The sequence below is a fragment of the Leopardus geoffroyi genome, chromosome A3, assembly GCF_018350155.1.
Source record: "Leopardus geoffroyi isolate Oge1 chromosome A3, O.geoffroyi_Oge1_pat1.0, whole genome shotgun sequence".
Lineage (NCBI taxonomy): Eukaryota > Metazoa > Chordata > Mammalia > Carnivora > Felidae > Leopardus > Leopardus geoffroyi.
Window position 1 is genome coordinate 20,825,582 of NC_059336.1, and position 20,936 is coordinate 20,846,517.

At 50.2% G+C, this 20,936-nt stretch overlaps 1 protein-coding gene across 3 annotated transcripts in view; it reads right to left on the reverse strand.

Annotated features, from left to right (window-relative positions):
• Positions 1 to 1,433: 1,433 nt before the first annotated feature.
• The window catches only part of DHX35 (DEAH-box helicase 35), a 66,056-nt gene continuing 46,553 nt past the window's right edge, over positions 1,434 to 20,936 (reverse strand). For all 3 annotated transcript variants that reach the window (XM_045444609.1, XM_045444608.1, XM_045444607.1), the window contains 8 exons: positions 18,677 to 18,772; positions 16,760 to 16,854; positions 14,777 to 14,854; positions 13,144 to 13,273; positions 10,869 to 10,950; positions 8,941 to 9,012; positions 6,178 to 6,289; positions 1,434 to 2,661 (listed from right to left, as the gene is read on the reverse strand). In XM_045444609.1, the coding sequence (XP_045300565.1) occupies positions 2,617 to 2,661; positions 6,178 to 6,289; positions 8,941 to 9,012; positions 10,869 to 10,950; positions 13,144 to 13,273; positions 14,777 to 14,854; positions 16,760 to 16,854; positions 18,677 to 18,772 (710 nt within the window). In that variant the 3' untranslated portion in view covers positions 1,434 to 2,616. The remainder of the gene's footprint in view (positions 2,662 to 6,177; positions 6,290 to 8,940; positions 9,013 to 10,868; positions 10,951 to 13,143; positions 13,274 to 14,776; positions 14,855 to 16,759; positions 16,855 to 18,676; positions 18,773 to 20,936) is intronic.

Here is a 20,936-nt window from a genome sequence, read left to right on the forward strand (position 1 = left end):
TGGAAGGGCAGCTGGTAAAAGTGTGGGGCCGGCACCATGTGACCCCCCGAAGGACCAGCTAGCCCATCGGCACTGGGGCCCGCAAAGCGCAGCTGAGAACAGGGCAGAAGGCCTGAGGGGGCCCCGACTGAATGGCAGCACCCGGGCCACCGAGAGCAAGCAGCGCCGGTCACAGGCTGCCCCGACGTCGGACAACAGCAGACGAGCGCGGAGCTGGGGCCCTGCATCCGCCAAGCTCACAGTCAAAGTGAAACGTTCAGCTGGGATAGCACAGACAGGGCGGGACACGAGCACGATCTATGTTCACAAGGAAAGGGTCTTGTCGCTGGGAAGCCTCTTCTGGGTGCTGCCCTGGCCTCTAAGTGCCACCTTGGCCTCTGCGGTCCCTCCCACGGGGTAGCTCTCGCCCACCTTCCAGCCCAGTCGCTTGTCACCAGCACACAGCCCGCGTGCCCAGGCTGTGCTGATGGACTGGGTGAGCAGTGCTGGGCCAGGGCCCCTGTGACGGCACCCTCAGGGAGACCGGCGACAGGAAAAGAGCCACCAGCAAAGAAAACTCCATCTCGGGGGTACAGGACACCACCGCCTCTATGATGCTTCCAGCACAAACTCCCCTCCACCCTCTCACCTGAGCACCTGCCTTCAAAGGAAGACACTCAGTGCCGTAGAAACGTCACTAAAAACACCTGAAAACCTCTGATGAGCCCCAGGGAACTGGCTGTCGTGAAACTACACGGGGACAGTCTTGGGGTGCCAGGCAACGTGGCCACGATGGCCACGGTCCCCACTTTCTCCTCCAGGCCAGGACGTGGCTGACAGGCTACATTCTTGTTCATACACAGGAAGGGGGCCTTCAGCCAGGTCGGGCCTTTGTGGCTGTGCCCCGGACAGTGACGATCCCTCTCTGCCTGTAACAGCCGCCCTGCTGAGGGCTGCCCTGAGAGGCGGAGGTACAGGGGCAGATGTGTCCGGAGCCAGTGACACCCAGGGAGAGGTGGCCAGTGACGCCGTGCTCCAACCAGTCTGTGCACTGCCCCACCCCCACCACCTATTCACTCTCCCATTCTGGATCCCCAGCCTCACCCCAGAGGGTTCGGATCTTGTGCCTTTTCTTCCTCCCACCTCACACAGTGGTTTATTGCGATCAGCCCTGGTCCTAAATTCAGACCTTACTGACCTTTCTACAGAATGATCCCAATCAGAAACTGGCAAAAATTAGCACCTCTTTCGCACTTTATTTAAACAACATCTCATGGTTTGCTCTAATGAGCTCCTGAGGGCACATGGCCGCATCGACCTCATTTTATGAGGCTTCCCGTGTCCATAGGGCCTCAAAGGCTACTGTGCACCAGATCATCAGGTGTCTTAGCGAATGTCAGCCCCTCTCTCAGAATTCATTGGACCATGTTAAAATACAGACCACGAGTACCATGGGCGGGAGGGAACATGTTTACTTTAGGTAGAAAGGTTTACTGTTATTAACAAGTTATCACTATTATTTACATGTTTACAAAATGGAAATAAAAATGACATACATATTTGGTGCCAAAAGTGGCACATCCAAACTAAGATCGGTACAAAAATAAATTTTCAAGCTACATGTTTTTAAAATAAAGGTCATTAAAACAGTAAGGGGAAAAACACCTGCATCGGCATGTGCTGAAACGCAAACGTCATCACGGCAAAGAAGCCCCGGGGCGGCACCGAGACCAGGGCCTGCTGGAGGGACTGCCCCGGTGTTCTCACAGAACCCAAGCAAACAAAAACCAAATATACAAGTTGTATTCCTGAGCTACAGAAGCTTAGAGCCTCTAAACGGTTGTGAATTTCTGCGACAGAGGGTTCCCGACGGGGTTTGAGCTGACGAGCTCACCGGTGCTCAGCTGATGGCATAAGGATGTGGTGTCATACGCAGACAGAAAGCTAAGCCCACTTGTGAGAGAGAGAAATCTTCTCTGCTAACAAAGGACAGTGCGCACGAGTCCTGCCTGCGGATCACCAAGCCTTGAGCATCTCCTGCCGCATACAGACAGGGACACGGCACAGAGGGAGAACAGAAGCTGCTCACCTGGGGAGCCCCTGTGCCTGCCAGACACACGCCTCAGTGACTCCAGCAGAAACTGCAGTGCGGTCTCCTCCCTTCGTAGACGCGTGCTTGTCACATCTGGCAGCGGACTTCGTTGGTCAGCACAGCCGCGGCCCCGCCAGGGAAAGCGAAGCCAGCCCGGCAACCCTCATCCACCCTGCACAGCACTTCTGCCTACGGTGGCTAGCTTTCCTCCTGGTTCCCCAGGAAGCTGGGCCAGAACTCTGTGCCAGCTGGAAGTGGCATGCTGGGTCAGCGAGGGTGCTGAGTGAGCAGAGAGCATGGCCCTCCCACCCCCACTCGGCCTGGGTGCGGCACAGCGGGATGCCTGCTCATGCACAGACTCCCCCGGGATCCCAGCAAGGAACGCGAACGCGGAGGGCAGCGGGAAGGAAGGGGCTAACGGACGGGCTGCGGCCCACTGCAGGACAGCAGAAGATTCCATGTGAGCCGGGGCCTGCTCACTACCCAGGGCTGGGGGGCCACAGTGTGGAGGAGAGGGCACCGAGGCCCCTGCGGCTGAGCTCTGCTCACTGGTCCTGGACCTTGGCCCTTTTGGCTTTGAGGGACAGGTGCTGCAAGAGAAAAGAAACACCAGAGTTAGGGGTGCTCAGAGACCTCACTTCACAACGCCCACATATACAACCAAAGCCACCCTCTGGCTCACACCTTCTCAGCAGACGCCATGCCCCTCGGGCAACAGTCTGGAGGGGAAAAGCCCAAGTGACGGACAAAGGCGATGGACCTGCTTTGGGAAGGCACAGCAGCCCGAGGCCCAGCCCGCCACGGCCGAGCCTGCTCACCGAGGGCTCTGCGGGAAGGTGTTGATGGAACACGCTCTCCCTCTGCCCCAGCCCCTGGGACAGCACTGCAGCCACACCTTCCGTGCTCAGGGGACTGGGCTCAGGCTGCAGGTCACTTCACGTTTCCAGGAATTTCTTGCAAATGGTCAAGGAAAGGTATCCTCCCCTCAGGAACAAGGAGATCCATCATTTCACCAAGCATCTCCGCGTGCAAGTGTGTGTGCTCGGGGCACAGACCCCCGTGCACCCCCTTGCAAGTGTGCGTGCAGGGAAGGCACACAGGAAAAGGACGCCTTTTTTTCCTTTCAGAAACGTTGCTCCCCACCAGTACAACGTACGATGTACAACATCATCATGGGCACTGGATGATAGATTTAGGGTTTCCATCAGACTTGACGTTCTAAGGTAAAGTCAGAAGTGCCGGAAACTGCGAAATATGCGTTTAAGGCAGAGTATGTAAACATACGCTTTTGATAAAGGACCTCTATTTACCATCTGAGATATCCCTGGTGCCCCCTTGACAGTCACAAACAAGCAGCCAAGGGACCTTCACACGAGCAACTCCCAATCGGACCACCAGTCCCCAGCAGGCTCACGCCCAGCACCCGACGGCCACACACCCACGTGGGCAGAGGCGGCCGCACCACTGCTGAAGGGGAGTTGCAGGCCCTGGAAGAGCGCGGGGTGCAAAAGATGCCACACACCACCGAGCACGATGCACCAGTTGACGGAGTGAGTGGGACACAAGTCTAAGGGAGTCACAAGAAGTCTCCTTCTAACCGCGTAAGCTGGAGAAAGGACCCCTACGGGTCTTGCAAAGGCCCTGGTTAGGGTTCTTCCTAGATCCCAAGGGTATCTCTGAGAATCAGGACATACAATTTAAAGACAAGAAGGCGAATCTCTGAACGGGTCACCCTGCTGCCTCCAGCTGGGAGTCATTTCTCTCCTCCCCACACTTCACCTGGTGTGACCCCTCCAACTAACGTGAGACGCTCACAGCCCTTAGCTTGGGGGTGAGGACGACGTCATCACGCCTGTGGGACCGTTTTTGGTGCTCGTTTCCGACAAGAATGCTGAGTATGAACACAGCCAACTCTGGACCATTTCAGGCCCCTACACAGGGTGAGAGTGACACTCTGAAGACAACAGCAATGGAAAGTCACCACAGGTGCCAGGAACAGAGCCGGGGATCACAGGTGGGGTGGGGGGGGGGGCGCGGGGCGCTGTGTTCCACAAAGGAGCATCCACCACACATGGGCAGCCACTGGGACCTGCGGGGCTCCTGGAGAAGTCCGTTCATTCCAGGCAAGTTCATACAGAAGGACCTCTGAACCGTCTGGGTAAGAAGGGACCGAGGTTCTTGGGGGGGTTTCAGGGCCTTCACCTGTACAGTGAAGGTGTGGCACCGGATGACCTGTAGAGGCCCAGGCATCTCTAAAGATACTCCGATCGCAGGCAGTGATCTGAACGGACTGATGAGTGGACCACAGGCATCTGGAGAGAAGAGGCCAGTGCAGAAACCTGCGATTGTCATTTCCTTCAAACTCCTGGGGGCTCTCTGCCCTTTAACTTGCTGGACTCCAACTGTGGTTCTGAGCTGAGAGGGGGAAAAGGACCCAGCCTCTAGGTCAATCCTGCTCTCCAAAGAACGAGTCCAAGACGGCTCCGGGTTCTCCCCTCGAGCCCCCGCACGCTACAACCTGAACCAGCCCTTCCCTAGCGTGTCGCTCTCAGCTCCCAGCTGGCGGCTCTGCCCACGTCTCCTGGACCTCGGAACTCTGCTGTTTCCCACCCGAAAGGTTCTCAGGGGCAGACGCTCCCTCACTCCAGGTGTGTTCTTGCCAGCCGGACCCAGCACGGGTGACACACTCTGAATTCTGATCAGTGCCTGCGGCTGATCTCGTTCCCAGCTGAAGTATCCGTATGAGGACATGTGAAGAACTACACAGGCTTGAGATAGTTTTCCTTTGACTGGATACGATTTAAATACTGTAAGAAAGTTCTGGAAGAACAATGTCCCCTGACATTGCTGGAGGGGAAGGGATGAGAAGAGCTTTCCATTTATGGGGCCACAACTCAAATGTGTCCCAGAGTTGAGCAAGTGAATTAATACACAAGTGAAGCAGGACTGTGGCGCCGGGACAGTGACAGTCACAGCGCACAGCCGCTCCTCACCCCTGCTGATTGCTGCCGACGGGTCATGCGGGCCCAGTGCCGGCAGACTTAACATTTCGAGAGAAACTTGAAATCCATATTCATCGTGAAATCTCCCCATTTTTAGACGCGCCCGTCAATCCAAGTTTTGGGTTGAGGACACTGCAGTCTGGTGACAACCCTGATGACGTAACAGGTTTTGGACTTTCCTTTCTGGGGCACACAGTGGTAAAACTGAAAAAGTATCTGAAGCAACTGTCTTTGGGCACTGGGCAACAGATAGCAAGGCAGGAAAAAAGAGAAAACGAAAAACAAAACCAAACTAATTCAGACGACAGAAAACCACCAGCAAGATGGCGGACTTCACTCTAACCATTCCGATAACTGCACGACGTGTGATTACGCTGAACCATCCAGTGAAATACAGGACGCAGACCAAACAGCATGAGTCAATGGAAGTTTGCGGATGCTGGTTCACCTGTTTTCACGCCAGCCTTCCAGATAGAACCACCACTCAGTTAAAGATCTTACTAGAAGAATGTATGGCCTTCCCCCCTCACCCGACGAACAGACCATTTTTTGGTGAAAAAAAAAAGAAAACAGGACCATGGGTCTCCTCTGCAAGGCTCACCACCCTGCGGGCCCTGCGCGTGGGCCTGGAAGGGAAGAAGGACAGACGTTCGCGGTAATGCCAGCGCTCAGCATCACCCACCACTGTGTGAACCACGCCGGGTTTAAGCTCGCACACCTGTTCGTGTTCTTTGTGAGGCAATCTTCACCAGAGAATATTTGTGCCACTCCTTGTGAACATGGTCCAAAGTGTGATATAATTTCTTTCGAAGAAAAAAAGCAGAGGGGGAGAGGAAGAGCTGAAGATACATTCTCTTTGTTGTCTTTTAGGTTGGAGGGATTATTTCTAAAGAAATACCTCTCAGTGCACTTCACGATGAGCAAATGGTACAGTGCTTTTACCCAGGATGGGGCAGAGATATGGTAGTGACCTTTTCACCCCATGCACTTTTGAGGGGGAACAAACTTAGGGCACTAAACGGGCGCGGAGCACCGATCTGTACTTCAACATACGGAGAGGCAGCTAACGGGTGGTTCTGAGGGACGGTCTCTATTCACCCCTACCGTTCCTTGTTGATAGAAGTGCGGAGCCAGCTCCAACAGCCAAGCAGACTCAATGGCGGTCACGTCCCTCATGTAGTACTTGGAGGTCTGTATGACTTCATTGTAGATGACCCTGCAACCGGGAGAAAGCATGGATTTCCTGTGTCTTACAATGAAAATCAAGCACCACAGCAATCAGAGACGGCGGGTTCCCTCCCGTTTACCAGGGACCCATCGCATGCACCGGAGACCACACACAGACGCGTCCGCGCTGCTCGCTAGCGCCTCGTGACCTGAGGGGTGGGTAAGTGTGTCCACTTTACAGGCGAGACTCAGTCTGACGTGACTGTTGTCTGACACGTCAAGTCTGTTCAGACTCATGTCTGAGCATCTGTTATCAGCACAGGACCTTTCCGGATTCCAGATCTGCATTTACAGAACTCTCAACAGAACACCTGACTCTATTAGAAGATGTAGAAATAGAAGCAAAGACCTACCTGATTCTGAAGGGGATGGAAATTAACTGTAAAGAGACACAGGGAGGTTCTTAGAGATGAAAACATTTTCCATCCTATTTGGAGTGTGGCTTACAGGGGTGTGCACAGGTGCCAATGAGCTCACTGTACATAAATTACACCTCTACTTAAGAGAAAAAAGGAGGTGGGGGGGGGGTTGGCCTGAGGCTGAGGTAAAAGACACCAAGAGCCAAGAAGATCACTTCAAATCCCCAGATTTTAGAATGCATTTTTAGATAAGATACCGTTTCTGAGCGCCCGAACTGCTGATTCAGGGCTCCCCTAACAACTATAATCACCCAGCCACACTGCCACCATGCGCCCTTTGAAGCCAGCAAATAATCGGCTGTTGAAGGGCAGATCCAGTGAAGGGGGGCCGTCTGCAGAAGCAGGAGGGGAAGGGTGCTTCCTCCGCCACCCTGAGGTTACGGGGCTGCCTCAGGACGGGCCCTATTCAGCCACGCTCCCTTTGCCCTTCAGGGCTCCTTGGGAATGAAGCAGGAAAAAGAAGTCTCCCAAATTAAGCAACTCCCAAATTAGTCATCCCAAAGTCAGCAGACCCTTGGGGAAGGATCTAGAACGGAGATTCGCTTCCCTCTTCAACTCATCCTGCATGCTAATGGACAGAGTATTTTAATCCATTAAAAAAAAAATTTTTTTAATGTTTGTTTATTTTTGAGAGAGCGAGCGAGCAAGAGAGAGACAAAGAGAAGATCTGAAGTAGGCCCTATGCTGACAGCAGACAATCCGATGTGGGGCTTGAACCCACGAACTGCAAAATCATGACCTGAGACCAAGTCAGATGCCCAATCATCTGAGCCACCCTGGCACCTCGACATCGGGTAACATCTCTAAACCCCGAACTGACTGACCAAGCCCTGCGCTGGCTCAGCAGCTTTTGGACCTGCACTGGTTACAGAACAGAGTCTGATTCCTTGGTCTTGGGGACAGGATCTCAAACTTGACCCCTCATCAGATCACCTGGAGGGCTTGTTGAAACTGGCTGCTGCCCCCCCCCCCCCCCCCCCCCCCCCCCCCGCCACAGCTTCTGATTCAGAAAGGCTGGGCAAGGCCTGAAAATCTTCCTTTCTAACAGGCTTCCAGGTGAATCGGATGCTTACCTGGAGATGACACTTTGGAAACCACTACTCTGGGGTGCCAAGTACCTTACAATGGGCCTTCTTGCCCTCTACTTTCTCCTGCTGTGATCCCCTCTCCCCTCTCCACACATGGCATGCTCTTGCCTAGGCTTCTCCACCTAGCTGTGGTGAAGAACCAGCTGTTATTGTAAAATTTTCCAATCCGCTGGGAGAGAAATATTTTTGTAAAACACAATACAAATGAATTACTAGAAAAATGAGATTTGAAAAAGACATACAAAAGGTAGGCTCCAGTTTTCTATTATTAAATTGGGCAGACAAAAACTTAACCTAAACGTGAAGCGCCTGGATGGCTCAGTCGGTTAAGCATCTGACTTCGGCTCGGGTCACGATCTCACGGTTTGTGGGTCTGAGCCCCGCGTCGGGCTCTGCGCTGCCAGCTCGGAGCCTGGAGCCTGCTTCGGATCCTGTGTCTCCCTCTCTCTCTGCCCCTCCTCTGCTCACACGCTGCCTCTCTCTCAAAAATAAATACACGTTAAAAAAAAAAGGTCTAACTGCCTCCTTTTAACTCAAGCGTGTGTCTCTTCCTCCAGACATGTCGCAGACTCGCACCGCCTCCCAGACCACTTTGGGGCAGGCCGCCCCAATGACTCCCCACTTCTCAGAAAGGGGGTTCTTTCACGTTCCCATGACTTTGCTTCCTCAGTCTGTATTCCCTTCTCATCCTTTTCTGCCCAACAACTCCTACCTGCAGGCCCCAGAGCAAATGTCGATTCCTCCATGAAACCAGCCGTCACTCTCCCTGGCACATGAGGTGCCAACCTCAGTGCTTTCTACCCCTCCCCCGGGCCCTTGTCCTGAGGTGCTGGATGCTCAGGCCTGTGGCCCAGAACCCAAATTCGCCTCCACACTGCTGTGCCCAGTGCAGGGTTTGGCATCTAGTCTGTGGGTGAAAATGAACATTTGCTGAGTCCACGAATGAGCACAGGAACATCACCATTTGCATAAGGAAATCTGTGACAGGGCAGAATCCTGTGGATGACTCAGCATAACAAAGTCAACAAATGTGTACTCCTGGCACAGTGCCAGGCCTGGGGGCCCAGGGGTGAACGGGAACCAGGTCTGGCCTTCTGAGCCGTTACTAGGCTAAGGAGTAGGGGGGTGCTCACCAGCGAGGCGGCTTCTCTGCGTAGAGGACCGAGGCAGGGTGGATATGTAATTCATGGTCGTCACGGATAGTCCTTGCGAACAGAAGAATTTAATCGGGAGTCAGTTTGAAATACTTACAGCAGGACTCTCCCACAGATGGTTCATATTATCAACAAATACATGCAGATCATAGTTGACTCGGCCGCTTCTTCTCTGTATCTTCTCTAGAGCCCTGACTGACCCCTTGCCCACTGCCCCCCGGAAGTCAGGAACAAATCACGCAAAAAAGGGAAGAGGAGAAAAAAACAGCACATGGCCATTCGGGGAAAAACACGAGAATCACACTGCTCTGCCCACGTTTATGTTTATCTTACACACATTCTTTTTCACAACAATCTCCTTAGGGAGAGAAATAACATACATGGTTACCTCTATAAACTTTTCTATTCCACAAAGTAGTAAAGATAAAGACCATGGGGGACATAAAGATAGGGGAAGAAGAAGGTTAAGTATGGGACCATCCATTTCTCTGAGACAGTATTTTAAATTCCAACTCGGATTTGATTCAATTTAACTAAAAAAATAACTACAGAAACACAACAGTAAGATCCGATCACAAGAGAGCATGAACATGTTAGAATGCTGCCACCCAAACCCTAATTATGGAGTGTTTCTGTGGGTGCCAGGGAAGCAGTTCGAGCAACATGGGTGAGCTCCTCTCCAGATCTGTAATAAACCAACATGCTGGGGTCCTGGCTGTGCCACCAGGTGGCCTGAGCTCATTGACACTGAACTTTTGTCTCAGAGGAACTGACTGACCACTAAACCCTGTTATGAAGCCCTTAGTTGAGGACTCCAGTGAAAGAATTTTTTCAATACTGGTACAAATTGCTTATTAATACCCTTGAGGCAGGTGGGACCATCAAAAGACAACAAAATGACAGGCCTCACTGGAGAAGCTCACAGGCCTCCCCAGAGTTGCCTCCAACATGGACAACTCAGTGCCGGGAGGGGGAGCTCATCATGACGGGCAACAGAATCAGGACACTGATCACGGGCTAGAAAACTTGGCCATACTAGTATGGAACTGGTATAGAACATACCAGAGGTAAATGTCAAGGGCAGGGGCTCAGTCAGCTACTAGGATAGTGGATGTAAGAGACCTGGCTGCCAGAGCTCAGTGCAACTCTGGGCTCGCTCACAGCTCGGTGTCTGGGAGGGAACATCGTGGCTGACCTCCCCCCAGGGAATGAGAACAGAGTATTTTCTGAGGGAAGAAGGATAATGACAAAATAGTATGAGGAGGAAATGCAAAGAAAAGTCGGGGAGAAAGCCTTTGGATTGCTCCCGTTTGAAAGAACGGATGTACTTTGAACAGGCTCCGGTGAAGTTCTGGAGCAGAACGGCCGAGGTTCTGAGGTTATTAGGAGGGTGTCGGTGACCAGTGATTTTCTGCCCAGAAAGTGGAACTGCAAGAAATGGGATGTGGTCTGGGGCAACAGGCAGATCCAGCGCCGGAAGAAACACCTGCCAACACCCACAGACCAAAGTTACGGCGCATCAGGGCAGGCCGGGGTCTGGGTCCCCCAGATCGCTAGAGACCAAGTGCCGACGGCCAAGGGAGCTTCTCCTGGAAAGACAGTCTCTAATAGTCCCTTCTGGTTGTATTATTCTGTTATTAGAATGGAAACATTTCCAGCCTCCAGGCTTGTAATTATCATCCTTCTACAACATATGGATGGGCTAAATGTTTGGGAATTATTTCCGTGAAGTTAAGATATTATGCTTAAAGCTATGTAGTTAATCTCAACTGACTCTGGAAGCAGGCAGATAAAGACAACTTATTTAACTTAATTTCTGTACTTTCCCGGCACATCAGCTTTCTAAGGGGGCTGGGTCATTTTTAAGATTTCTCCTTTAACAAATGACTTTGCAAGGTACCAGTTACCTATAAGCTCCGGTGGAATGAAACCTTGCTGCATTGGCAAAGAATCCCGAAACAAGGCACCTCAGGACGGGATCCGGATCACCTGTACAAGGTGGCAAACAGAGTGATGCGTGAGCCCCCGGCCTGCCCTATACTCTGTGCGCTCAGGCCTGTGCTGTGAGGCCCCACCCAAGGCTGTTTCGAGCCTCCTTGAAACCCCGCCCTGAACCAGCCCCAGCCCCGTGCCTCCCGGTGCTGGATGCCTGCCCTGGCAGTATCCATGGAGGCCCCACCCGCCCACAACTGGCTGTTGAGGGAAGCACGCTGAACTGTCCCTTTAACTTGGGATGCCCCAACCTTCCTAGGCCACAGGATGACCCAACCAAGGCTGGGCACCAGAACCCAAGAGAGCACACCACAGGCTGGCCAGTGACCAAAAACTCCTTTTTAGGAGACAATCTTGTGCGAATAACGTTTCTTCCGTAAGACACAACGTTATTTCTGTGGTTATGAGCTACTGCACGTGGTTCTTTGCAAGTTTTCAAATGTTCCATTTTGATTGGTATCTGTATTGCTACAGTGATCACCTTCCAAGGATACATACAGCCTGACCATTTATGAGATGATGTCCACAGGAGGCATTCCAAATTATTATGCAAAGCATAAGGTCACGGAGGTGGCTTATGACATATGGTATTTCATTCATTCTAAGGTTCACTCTTTTTTTTCCCCTTTAACTCACTGAAATCAGGACAGCATTTTGTAATTATAAGTGACACTACTTTTTTCTTTCTTAGTGGTACATAAAACAACAGCATGCCTTACAAATGACGGCATCTTAGAGCCAATGAAATACAGTATGTCCGTAAATAAGTTCCCAAAAGGTGGTATAATTTACAGAGCCATCAACAGTGCAGAACAATGTCAGTTTCACTGCATTCTTCCCGGCAATGTTTTGGCAAAAAGGCACCCCTTCTTTTATTGTATGTTTATCAATTACTATCCGTAGTTCTTCTTTGGTGAGTTTTCTGTTCTTGTGCCCATTTATCAACTTGGAAACTAGTGTTTTCTTGGAGCATGTTAAAGGAACTCATTCTATGATAAGCTTTTTAATTTTTTATCTCTTAGATCTGCTGAAAATATTTTCAATATTTGCATTTTCTTTAACATCTAGAAGTTTCAAATGTGTAATTTACTGTGTTTCCATGCTTTTCTCTATTGTTCCTCAGCACAGAACTGATAAATCTCAAATCTACATTTTTAACCACAATCTGATCCAAGATTCAGTCTCTTCTCTCCAACTGCTGCCCAAAAGAAATTTCTATGTAGACCATACATTCTTATCATTATTAGGTTTACATCACTTCCAAAGGGATGAAAATGGGCTCTTGGGGGCAGGGAAGGGGGAAAATCTTAGATATTACAATGGCTATGGCCCACCAAGGCTCAACCCTACCTTACAGAATCTTATTCTCCTTCGTATTTAACTTCTCTCGTTAGGAAGAATTTTATTTTATTTAAAAAAAAAATTTTTTTTTTTTTTAAGTTTATTTTTGACAGAGACAGAGTGTGAGCAGGAGCTGGGGAGGGGCAGAGAAAGAGGGAGACACAGAATTTGAAGCAGGCTCCAGGCTCCAAGCTGTCAGCACAGAGCCCGATGTGGGGCTCGAACTCACAAACTGTGAGATCATGACCTGGGTCGAAGTCGGACACCCAACCGACTGAGCCACCCAGGCGCCACCAGGAAGAATTTCAATTTAATGTAACTTTTCTCCTGACCGAAAGGTTGATAATGAAAAACAGGTTAGGAAACACAGACATCTGAAGTAACACAGATGTCATCTGTCTGCTAAGTGACAGGCGCTAGATCAACTAACTTCAGGCGGCTCTTGGTTTCAGCTCAGGTAATGATTTCACGGTTTGTGGGTTCAAGCCCTGTGTGTGACAAGTGCAGAGCCTGCTTGGGATTCTCTCTCTTTCCCTCTCTCTCTGCCCCTCCCCCGTTCATGTTCTCTCCCTCTCTCTCAAATAAATAAACAAAATAAATAAATAAATAAAACTCAAATAAATAAATAAACTTAAAAACAAATAAATAAACTTAAAAACAAAAAAAGAATAACCCTCAGAAATAAAAATGGACCTTCTTAGAAAAAACAGGCTACTTTTACACGCTCAGCTTTTCACCGACACATGCCTGTGAGCCCGGTGCCGCACATCAGCACCACGCCGGCATGTCCAGGGGTGTGAGTGAGCAGCAGAGAAGGGGGCGTCCCCGGGAGAGGTGGCCTGCTCTTACCTTCGCTAGATTTCTTGGGCACTTGAAACTTGACAAGAAGCTTCTTCAACTGCTCGCGCACTGTCGCAGCTCTGACAAGACCCTTGTAATTCAGGAAATGCTCCTGGCACCACTGAGAGTTTTTATTGTGCTGCAGGGCGACCGAGACAGAGGGTGAGTGAGAGACACACAGACAAGTTCTCGACCACGGCTAAGCTGCGAGGCGCACCGCTTCCTCATGGGGACAAGAGCTTCCGGTGCCGACGGGCCCCTTTCGACCCCACCTCCCTAAATGGGCGCTGGCCACCGTGCACCGTGTGACTGCTCTTCCAGCTCAGTCCCTGTGCTTAAGGGCAAAGGAGAACGTGCTGACAAGCAGTTGTTTCCTATCTGAAATACCCACCCGGGTGGCGAATTATCAGAAAGAACCACTTCCCTGTGGGTCTTTGTCAATTAACTTTGTAAGTCAACTTTCTCCGAGTTTATCAATCTGCGAGACTACAGGTGAGCAGCACTTGCCAATCTAGAAATAATGTGCAAGTTATTATTATTTATCCCCAAAGTATGATTTTTCTATCAACAGTGCTTAATTTTATTCTACATTCCTAAGCATGATCATTATGTCTTACACTGAGTTACTGCCGTGGGAATGTTATGTCTGAACTTATGCCGTAAGCCAGAAAGGACGATGTTTCACATAAGAAGATGTAATTCACAGGCTTTCGGAGGCAACTCCGCACGACGATGGTGTAGACCTGTGCCTGCCCTCCCCTGGTGGGGGGAGCCTCAGACTGCAGACGGCACGCTGTGCCAGTACAAACGAATTCTAACTGAAGTAACTCATAATTCGTGATCTCAGTTAAGAGATGGGCCTTTTTGAAGACTGTTCATTAACTGAATAATCTCCCTTAGACCTCTGGCAAAACAAAAATTCAGTACTTCTCCTCTTCTAAGAAAGTATTTAAGAAAATGATACAAGATACTGAAAACCTGAAGCATCTAATTTCCCCCTCCCACCCATTCCTATATATAAGAGGTTTCTTATGGTTTTCATCAGCTTTAGAGCTGTCAGGACAGCTTTTCAGCGGTTTTTAGTGACAATTTCAAGCCGCATTATTTGCTGAGTTTTACAAAATGTTAAGAATATTCCAGAAAAAACACAATAAAAATGAACAGTACCTACGGCTAAATATGGGTATGGCGTGTGAACAGACATGGGTCCTCACCACACGCCCCTCCCACGGCCTGTCACGCCATCTCACACGCCCAGAGACAACTGTGGAGATGCCACTCAGGGCCTCACTTATTTGGCAGAAAATAGAACAGGACTTGGGTATTCAGATGCCGGCTAGTGCGAACCAGCATCACCGGCGGGTGTGAGGCAGTAGGGAGAGCGCGGGCCCTGGAGGGGCACGGCCAGCCGGCCACGTCTCCAGGCAGGGGAAAGCCAGGGCGACTCGTGCGTTCTTCCAGGCAAAAGCGCACCACGGACTCTGGCAGGGGCCCCGCCCGTGGATCAGAAGTCCTGGCAATAATCTAATAGGAAGACAGGAGGTCTCTCGGTCATTCCTTTATAAACTGAACCTCTGGACTCCCCACTCCTAGCTCACCTCGAGTGGGGTGGAGGGCCCTTTCGGGTGGGAGCTGTGCTTACTTTGATAAACGCTTCATACACGTTGAGCATAGTGAGATGATCACCCTCCTCCACAGCAAATTTTCGGTGCACTCGCATCTGGAAAGAACAAAGTTGATTCCTGTGAGCCTCCTGTACCGGGAGCTAACATCACGCGGTGAGCAGCTCATGGCCTGCGTAGTCAGAAGGACCTGGTCTGCACCAACGCTAGCTCTGCCTTCCCTGAAAACCTGACTAGTGACGTAACCTTTCTCTTCCTTAACTTCCTCATCTGTCAAATCAGGGTATCAAACCCATCGAGACTGTTGTAGGGTTAAGGTGATTCACTGTAACACTGGCCACAGACGTCAGACAGATGTCAGCGTTCTCGTCTCTCTCCTCCTCTGTGCAGTCAACACCACCTCTTCCAGAAGAACCCCTCCAGCTCCCAGTAGAACGTAAATTCTAGGGGGCTGGGTGGGGGCAGCTGTCTGGCGCGTGGTAGACACTGTATTCGTGGGCTATCACCAGCTGCATGATCCTTTCAGACCCCATCTCTCAATTTTCCTTTCTGTTACCTCCTGGGCAACACCACCCTGCTCCCGGGAGTTCAAGAAGCAGCACGTACGATACAGGTTTGAGCTCACAAATATACTTATCTGCACAATTTTCTCCTTGCCTCAAATACCACATAATTAACCGACCTACCTACCCGCCTCCCTGCCTTCCATCCATTCCTTCATTAACTGGTATTTCCTGAGCACGACCAGAGGCCAGGCGCTGTTCTAAGCACTTGGAATGTAGCAGTGAACAAAACAGGGGCGGGAGCAAAAACCCAACAGGTTAACGAGCCAAACATATAGTAGAGCAGGTGGTAAGAAGCGTTGGAGGAGAGCAGGGCAGCGGAGGGGGTGCACGGCCACAGGGACGTGCTGCCATTTCAGACATATGGCGGTCAGGACCTCAGGTTCCTCACCTTGGAAATGAGTCTGCCTGTTCTGAAGGAGGAGCGTTAGATTAACAGAAAAGCAAACAGGGGAGCCTGGGTGGCTCAGTCGGTTAAGCGTCCGACTTCAGCTCAGGTCATGATCTCGTGGTCTGTGGGTTTGAGCCCCGCATCGGGCTCTATCCTGACAGCTCAGAGCCTGGAGCCTGCTTGGGATTCTGTGTCTCCCTCTCTCTGCCCCTCCCCTGCTCACGCTCTGTCTCTCTGTCCTTTGAAATTAACATTAAAAAAATAAATAAAAAGACAAAAAGGAAAAAAAAGATAATAGAAAAGCAAACAAACAAACAAAACAACAATGGAGGAAATGGACATAACCACCAGGCACAGGGACAGGCAAACTTTGCAACATATGACACGACTGTCAGGGAAGGGGACACCAGCCCGTAAGAAAGTCTCTCCTCCCCGGCACACACCCAAGCTGAGTTCCCGTGTGTGCAGGGCGGCCGCTTCTCGGCCTCTTCCCGCAGGAACCATCCCAACCTCACCTGGCCCGCCTCACCCCCAGGGGCTGACTTCTCCAGTCTCCCCAGCACCCACTCCTGCAGTGCTGTCTGGTGCCGGGGCCTCAGGCGGGGGGTCCTGCCGCCTCCTGGGCTCGGAGCACCCCTCCACCAAAAGCAGCCTGCTGTGCCTAGGCACGACTCATTACGTCACTAGTGTGTGCCACCCGGCTCGTCCCGGAGCAGCCTGAAGGCCCGTCTCCCTTATGGGGAAGTCAGCGGGACACAGGTAAGACCGGGGTCTCTGGACCGTGAAAGGCAACAGCCCCATGGCTGTGCAATCACAGATGAGTTACCTAACCTTTCTGGGCCTCCACCTCTAAAAATGGTGAGGACGGTGTCTACCTTCCAGGTTTACGAAGATACGACGGAATGAGGCACAATGTCAGGCAAACACTGAGGATGCATACAGACTCCATCTGCACAGCCCTGTCATCGGTGGCTCCCGGGTCCTTTCAACAAGGAAAGCCCAGAATAAAGACTTAGGTAGGAATGGCTTGGGGAAAAGGCTGAACTTACTGCCTGAGACTTCTGGTTTGAGGGGACCACAAAGATATTCTGGATTTGCATCATGGCTGCAATGCTTAGAATTTCCTGAGAACAGCCAAAATTTCCTATAAAACAAAAAAAGCACGTTTGATTTCAAACACATATTGTGTCGCTGAGAAGTGAAAGACATCTTGTTATTTTCCTTACACCACAGTGTCACCAAAGTCATACATTTATAAATCGTCTGATTACCACATGAACACTTTCCCCTGCTGAACACAACGTCCCATATGTGGCCCCGGTGAACGCAGGCCTGGGAGGATTCTGAGAAGGCACAGCCTCCGGGCTCGGCAGCTGACGGGGGTGGGAGGGCAGGGGGCCGCGTCACTCGGGGCAGGTCCGCTCCACACCGGTTCCCTACTCCCATGTGGACAGAGAATCCTGGCCAAAACCCAAGAGGGAACAGAGGGGCAGCAGGGAGTGTGTGGGCTGTGTCCCCTCTGTGATTTCTCTCCTCCTGTACCCTCCTCTGGGGTGGCCTCCCTCTCGCTAGGGCCCACCCCACCTGGCAAGCTCAAGGCACACGTAGACCAGGGCAGCACCCTGCCCTGGAAACTGGGTCTGTGGCAATCAATGCCTCAGGGCACTGGACAATGCTGCACTGCCCGGCCCCCTTCCCACAGCTCCCTGCCTCACGACTGATATGCCCCCCCCCCCCACCCCAAACTTAAGAGTCCCGCTTCTCAGTGTAAGCCTGAGGTCATCCGGGCACTCCTAAACACAAGTATAGCTAACTCCCACCATGCTTAGTCTGGCTTAGTCTGAAATACAGCTTTGCAAATTCCTAGTGAGTGCACAAGCTAGCCAAAGGCAAGAAAAAATTCTTACTTCCTTTCCCACCGGGGGTGGTGGCTGCGGGGAGAAACACATAAACTATATTCTCCAGATGATTCTGACGTACAATGAGAAGATCTCTGACTTATGAACTCAACTCATAATCTCACAAAAATCTGAAGGCGTCAGAGAAGTTGGGACCCTCGTGTGCTGGGAGAGGGAATACAAAACGGTGGAGCCTCTGGGGAAAACGGTATGGTGCCTCCTCAAAAAAATTATAGAGTTACTGGATGGCCCAGCAATTCCACTGTAAAGTATATACCCCAAAAAAGTGAAAGCAGGGACTCAAACAGATGCTCGCGTGCCCGTGTTCACAGCAGCACTATTCACAACAGCCAAAAGGTGGAAGCCATCTAAGTGTCCCTCTGCAGATGAATGGTACATACACACAATGGAATATTATTCAGCCTTGAAGAAGGACATTCTGACATATGCTACAACATGAATGAACCTTGGAAGACAGTACATCAAGTGAACTAAATCAGTCACAGAAGGACAGACACTGTAGGGTTCCACGGAAGTGAGGTTCCCAGAATAGTCAAATTCATAGAGACAGAGAGGAGAAAGGTGATTGCAGGGGCTGGAGGGGAGGGAATAGGGAGTTGGTATTTAAGGGGTACAGAGTTTCAGTCTGAAAAGATGCAAAAGTTCTTCTGGCAGGTCTGGAAGCGGACAGTGATAGGGGTTGAACAACAATGTGAATGTACTCAATGCCTCAAAACTGTACACTTAAAAATGGTTAAAATGGTAAATTTTATGTATTTTTTACCATAATGAAAAAAAAAAAGAAAAAAACTTCCCTGTTTTTGTTTTTGTTTTTGTTTTTTTAAACAGGTCAGGCATTAGGTCTAGGCCCCCAGAAAAGAAACAAAAGTTTTTGCTGAATTAATGATGACGGACACTGAATCCCAAGTTAACAACATGCCCCACATCAGACAGCATTATGGGAAAGCTCCTTCGCTCCTCAGAAGATTTCGTGCCCTCTTCCCCAGGGTGCACAAAAGTCGAAGAAGTTGGTGACAAAATCAATGAGAACTGTCCGTCTCCACCTACCTGATTCAAGCAGCATTTTTGCAAACATGGGATTCAAAGGAAACTCTGCTATTCTCATGCCGAGCGGTTCAGTGAGGCGACAGTCTTTGTCCAGACCTGCCAGACGAACAACAACAAGGAAAATCAGAAGGCACGTACCATTGTGTTGGAAGATGTAGTTATCGAGAGAATAAAAGGCGATATATGCTAAAAGAGATACCCAAAAGATGAATCGTGCTACCGAACTCCATCTGACACCGGAGGGCTGTTACAGTAAAAGAAGAAAAGATCCCCTCTGGGCTCCTGAATACCCAATTTTGAAAAACGGAGACTTCTAACAGCTTCTATTCAAGGACTGAATTACAGGGAAAGGGCCCTGCAGCCTCCCCTCCTTCCCGCTCCCCTCACCCACCCCAGAGCCTGCTCTTTTCAAGTGCAGATGTCCCAGAATGGCATCCTGCACCCTCTGTTCCTCCCGCGGTAAGAGAGCCAGTACAAGGCCAGCGACTCTGAAGCCGAACACTTGCCCACATCTCTCTTGGACGCCAGCGCCGGAAGTGTTTATCCAACTGCCTCCTGGGCAGTCTACTGAATTGGGCGGGTCCCAGTTCCCCACATCCCTCCTTGCCTCTTCACCACTAGCCAATATACAGGGACTGGATTCCTGAGACGGTGACTTTTACTTTACTACCGTTCAGACTGTTCCCAAGGTGTGCCGGCCCAGAGAGAGTGTGAGCTGCAGAGCTCAGAGTAAGACAGAAAAGGCAATTTCTCTTCTGTTCCCATGTAATCATCTCTTGAAAGGTGGTAATTCGGCTGGTAACTGTTAATTAAGTCAAGTGGTTCCCCCTGCCTTCTCCAGCTTATTCAGGGAGGTGAAGAAAGAGAAAATAATTTTAACTTCCATTCTGTTGGACTGGAGGAAAATCAAGCCAAATGAAAAACTATGTAGTCAGTGTTCCCTCATACTCATTACAGACTATCCCAGGAAAGCCGACCCTCTCCTACTACACGCCTGAGAACAAGGGATGGAAACCCGCTCCAGCTCACACTCTCCCTGGCTGACATGATGAAGACCCACCTAAAGGTCTTTTAAATCACCGACGATCTTTTAAATCAGTCATTGGCTACTCCTTCCCAGAGAAGTATCATAAAGGTAATGGATACAGATGGACCCCATACAAAAAAATTAACCCATAAACGGATCACGGGGTCACCGCGGTGGCTCAGTCGGTTGAGCGTCCAACTTCTGCTCAGGTCACGATCTCGCAGTTGGTGAATTCGAGCCCCGCATCGGGCTCTCTGCTGTCAGCACGGAGCCGACTTCAGATCCTCTGTCCTCCCCTCTCTCTGCCCCTCCCCAGCTTGTGCTATCTCTCTCAAAAAAATAAACATTAAAGAAAAGGGGGGGGGGTCACAGATGTACTAAATGTAAGAGCTAAAAACTATACAAACCTTCCAAAGAAAACCTAAGAGATACCCATGCCCATGGATTGGGCAATGGTTTCTTAGGTTAAGCACAAGCAACAGAATTAGAAATACGTATACTGAACTGCGTGAAAACTTAAAGCTTTTGTATTACCAATGATACCATCAAGAAAAGTGAAAAGCCAACCCACTGAGTGGGAGAAGTATTTACAAATCACAGATCTGATAAGAAACGTATACCCAGAATACATAAAGAACTCCTCCAACTCAATAATAAAAAGACAATAACCCAAGGGAAAATGGGCAAAGGATTTGAATGGACATTTCTCCAAAGTTCTACGAATGGCCAATAAGCACAGGAAAAAGTGCTTAACGTCACTAGTCATTAGGGAAATGCAAATCAAAACCACAAAATACCACTTCATATCCACGAGGATGACTATAACACAAAACACAGATAACAGGTGTTGGCAACTTGCTCGAATGTTATTATGTGAAGCAAGTGGAATCTTCATACACGGCTGGTAGGAATGTCCACCAAAAACTAGCACACAAATGTTTACAGCAGCATTATTTGTATTAGCCAAAAAGGGGAAACAACCCAAATCAACTGCTCAGTGGATAAGGATACTATCTGGTATATCCAACCCACACGATGCAATGTTATTCAGCCATGAAAGGGAATGAATTATCAACACACACTACAACATACATGAACCGTGAAAACATCGTGCTGAATGAAAGAAGCCAATCGCAAAAGACCACATATATGTGACTCCACTTCTGTGAAATGTCCAGAACAGGCAAATCTACAGAGACAGAGATTCGATTAGCAGTTGCCTAGGACGGCTGC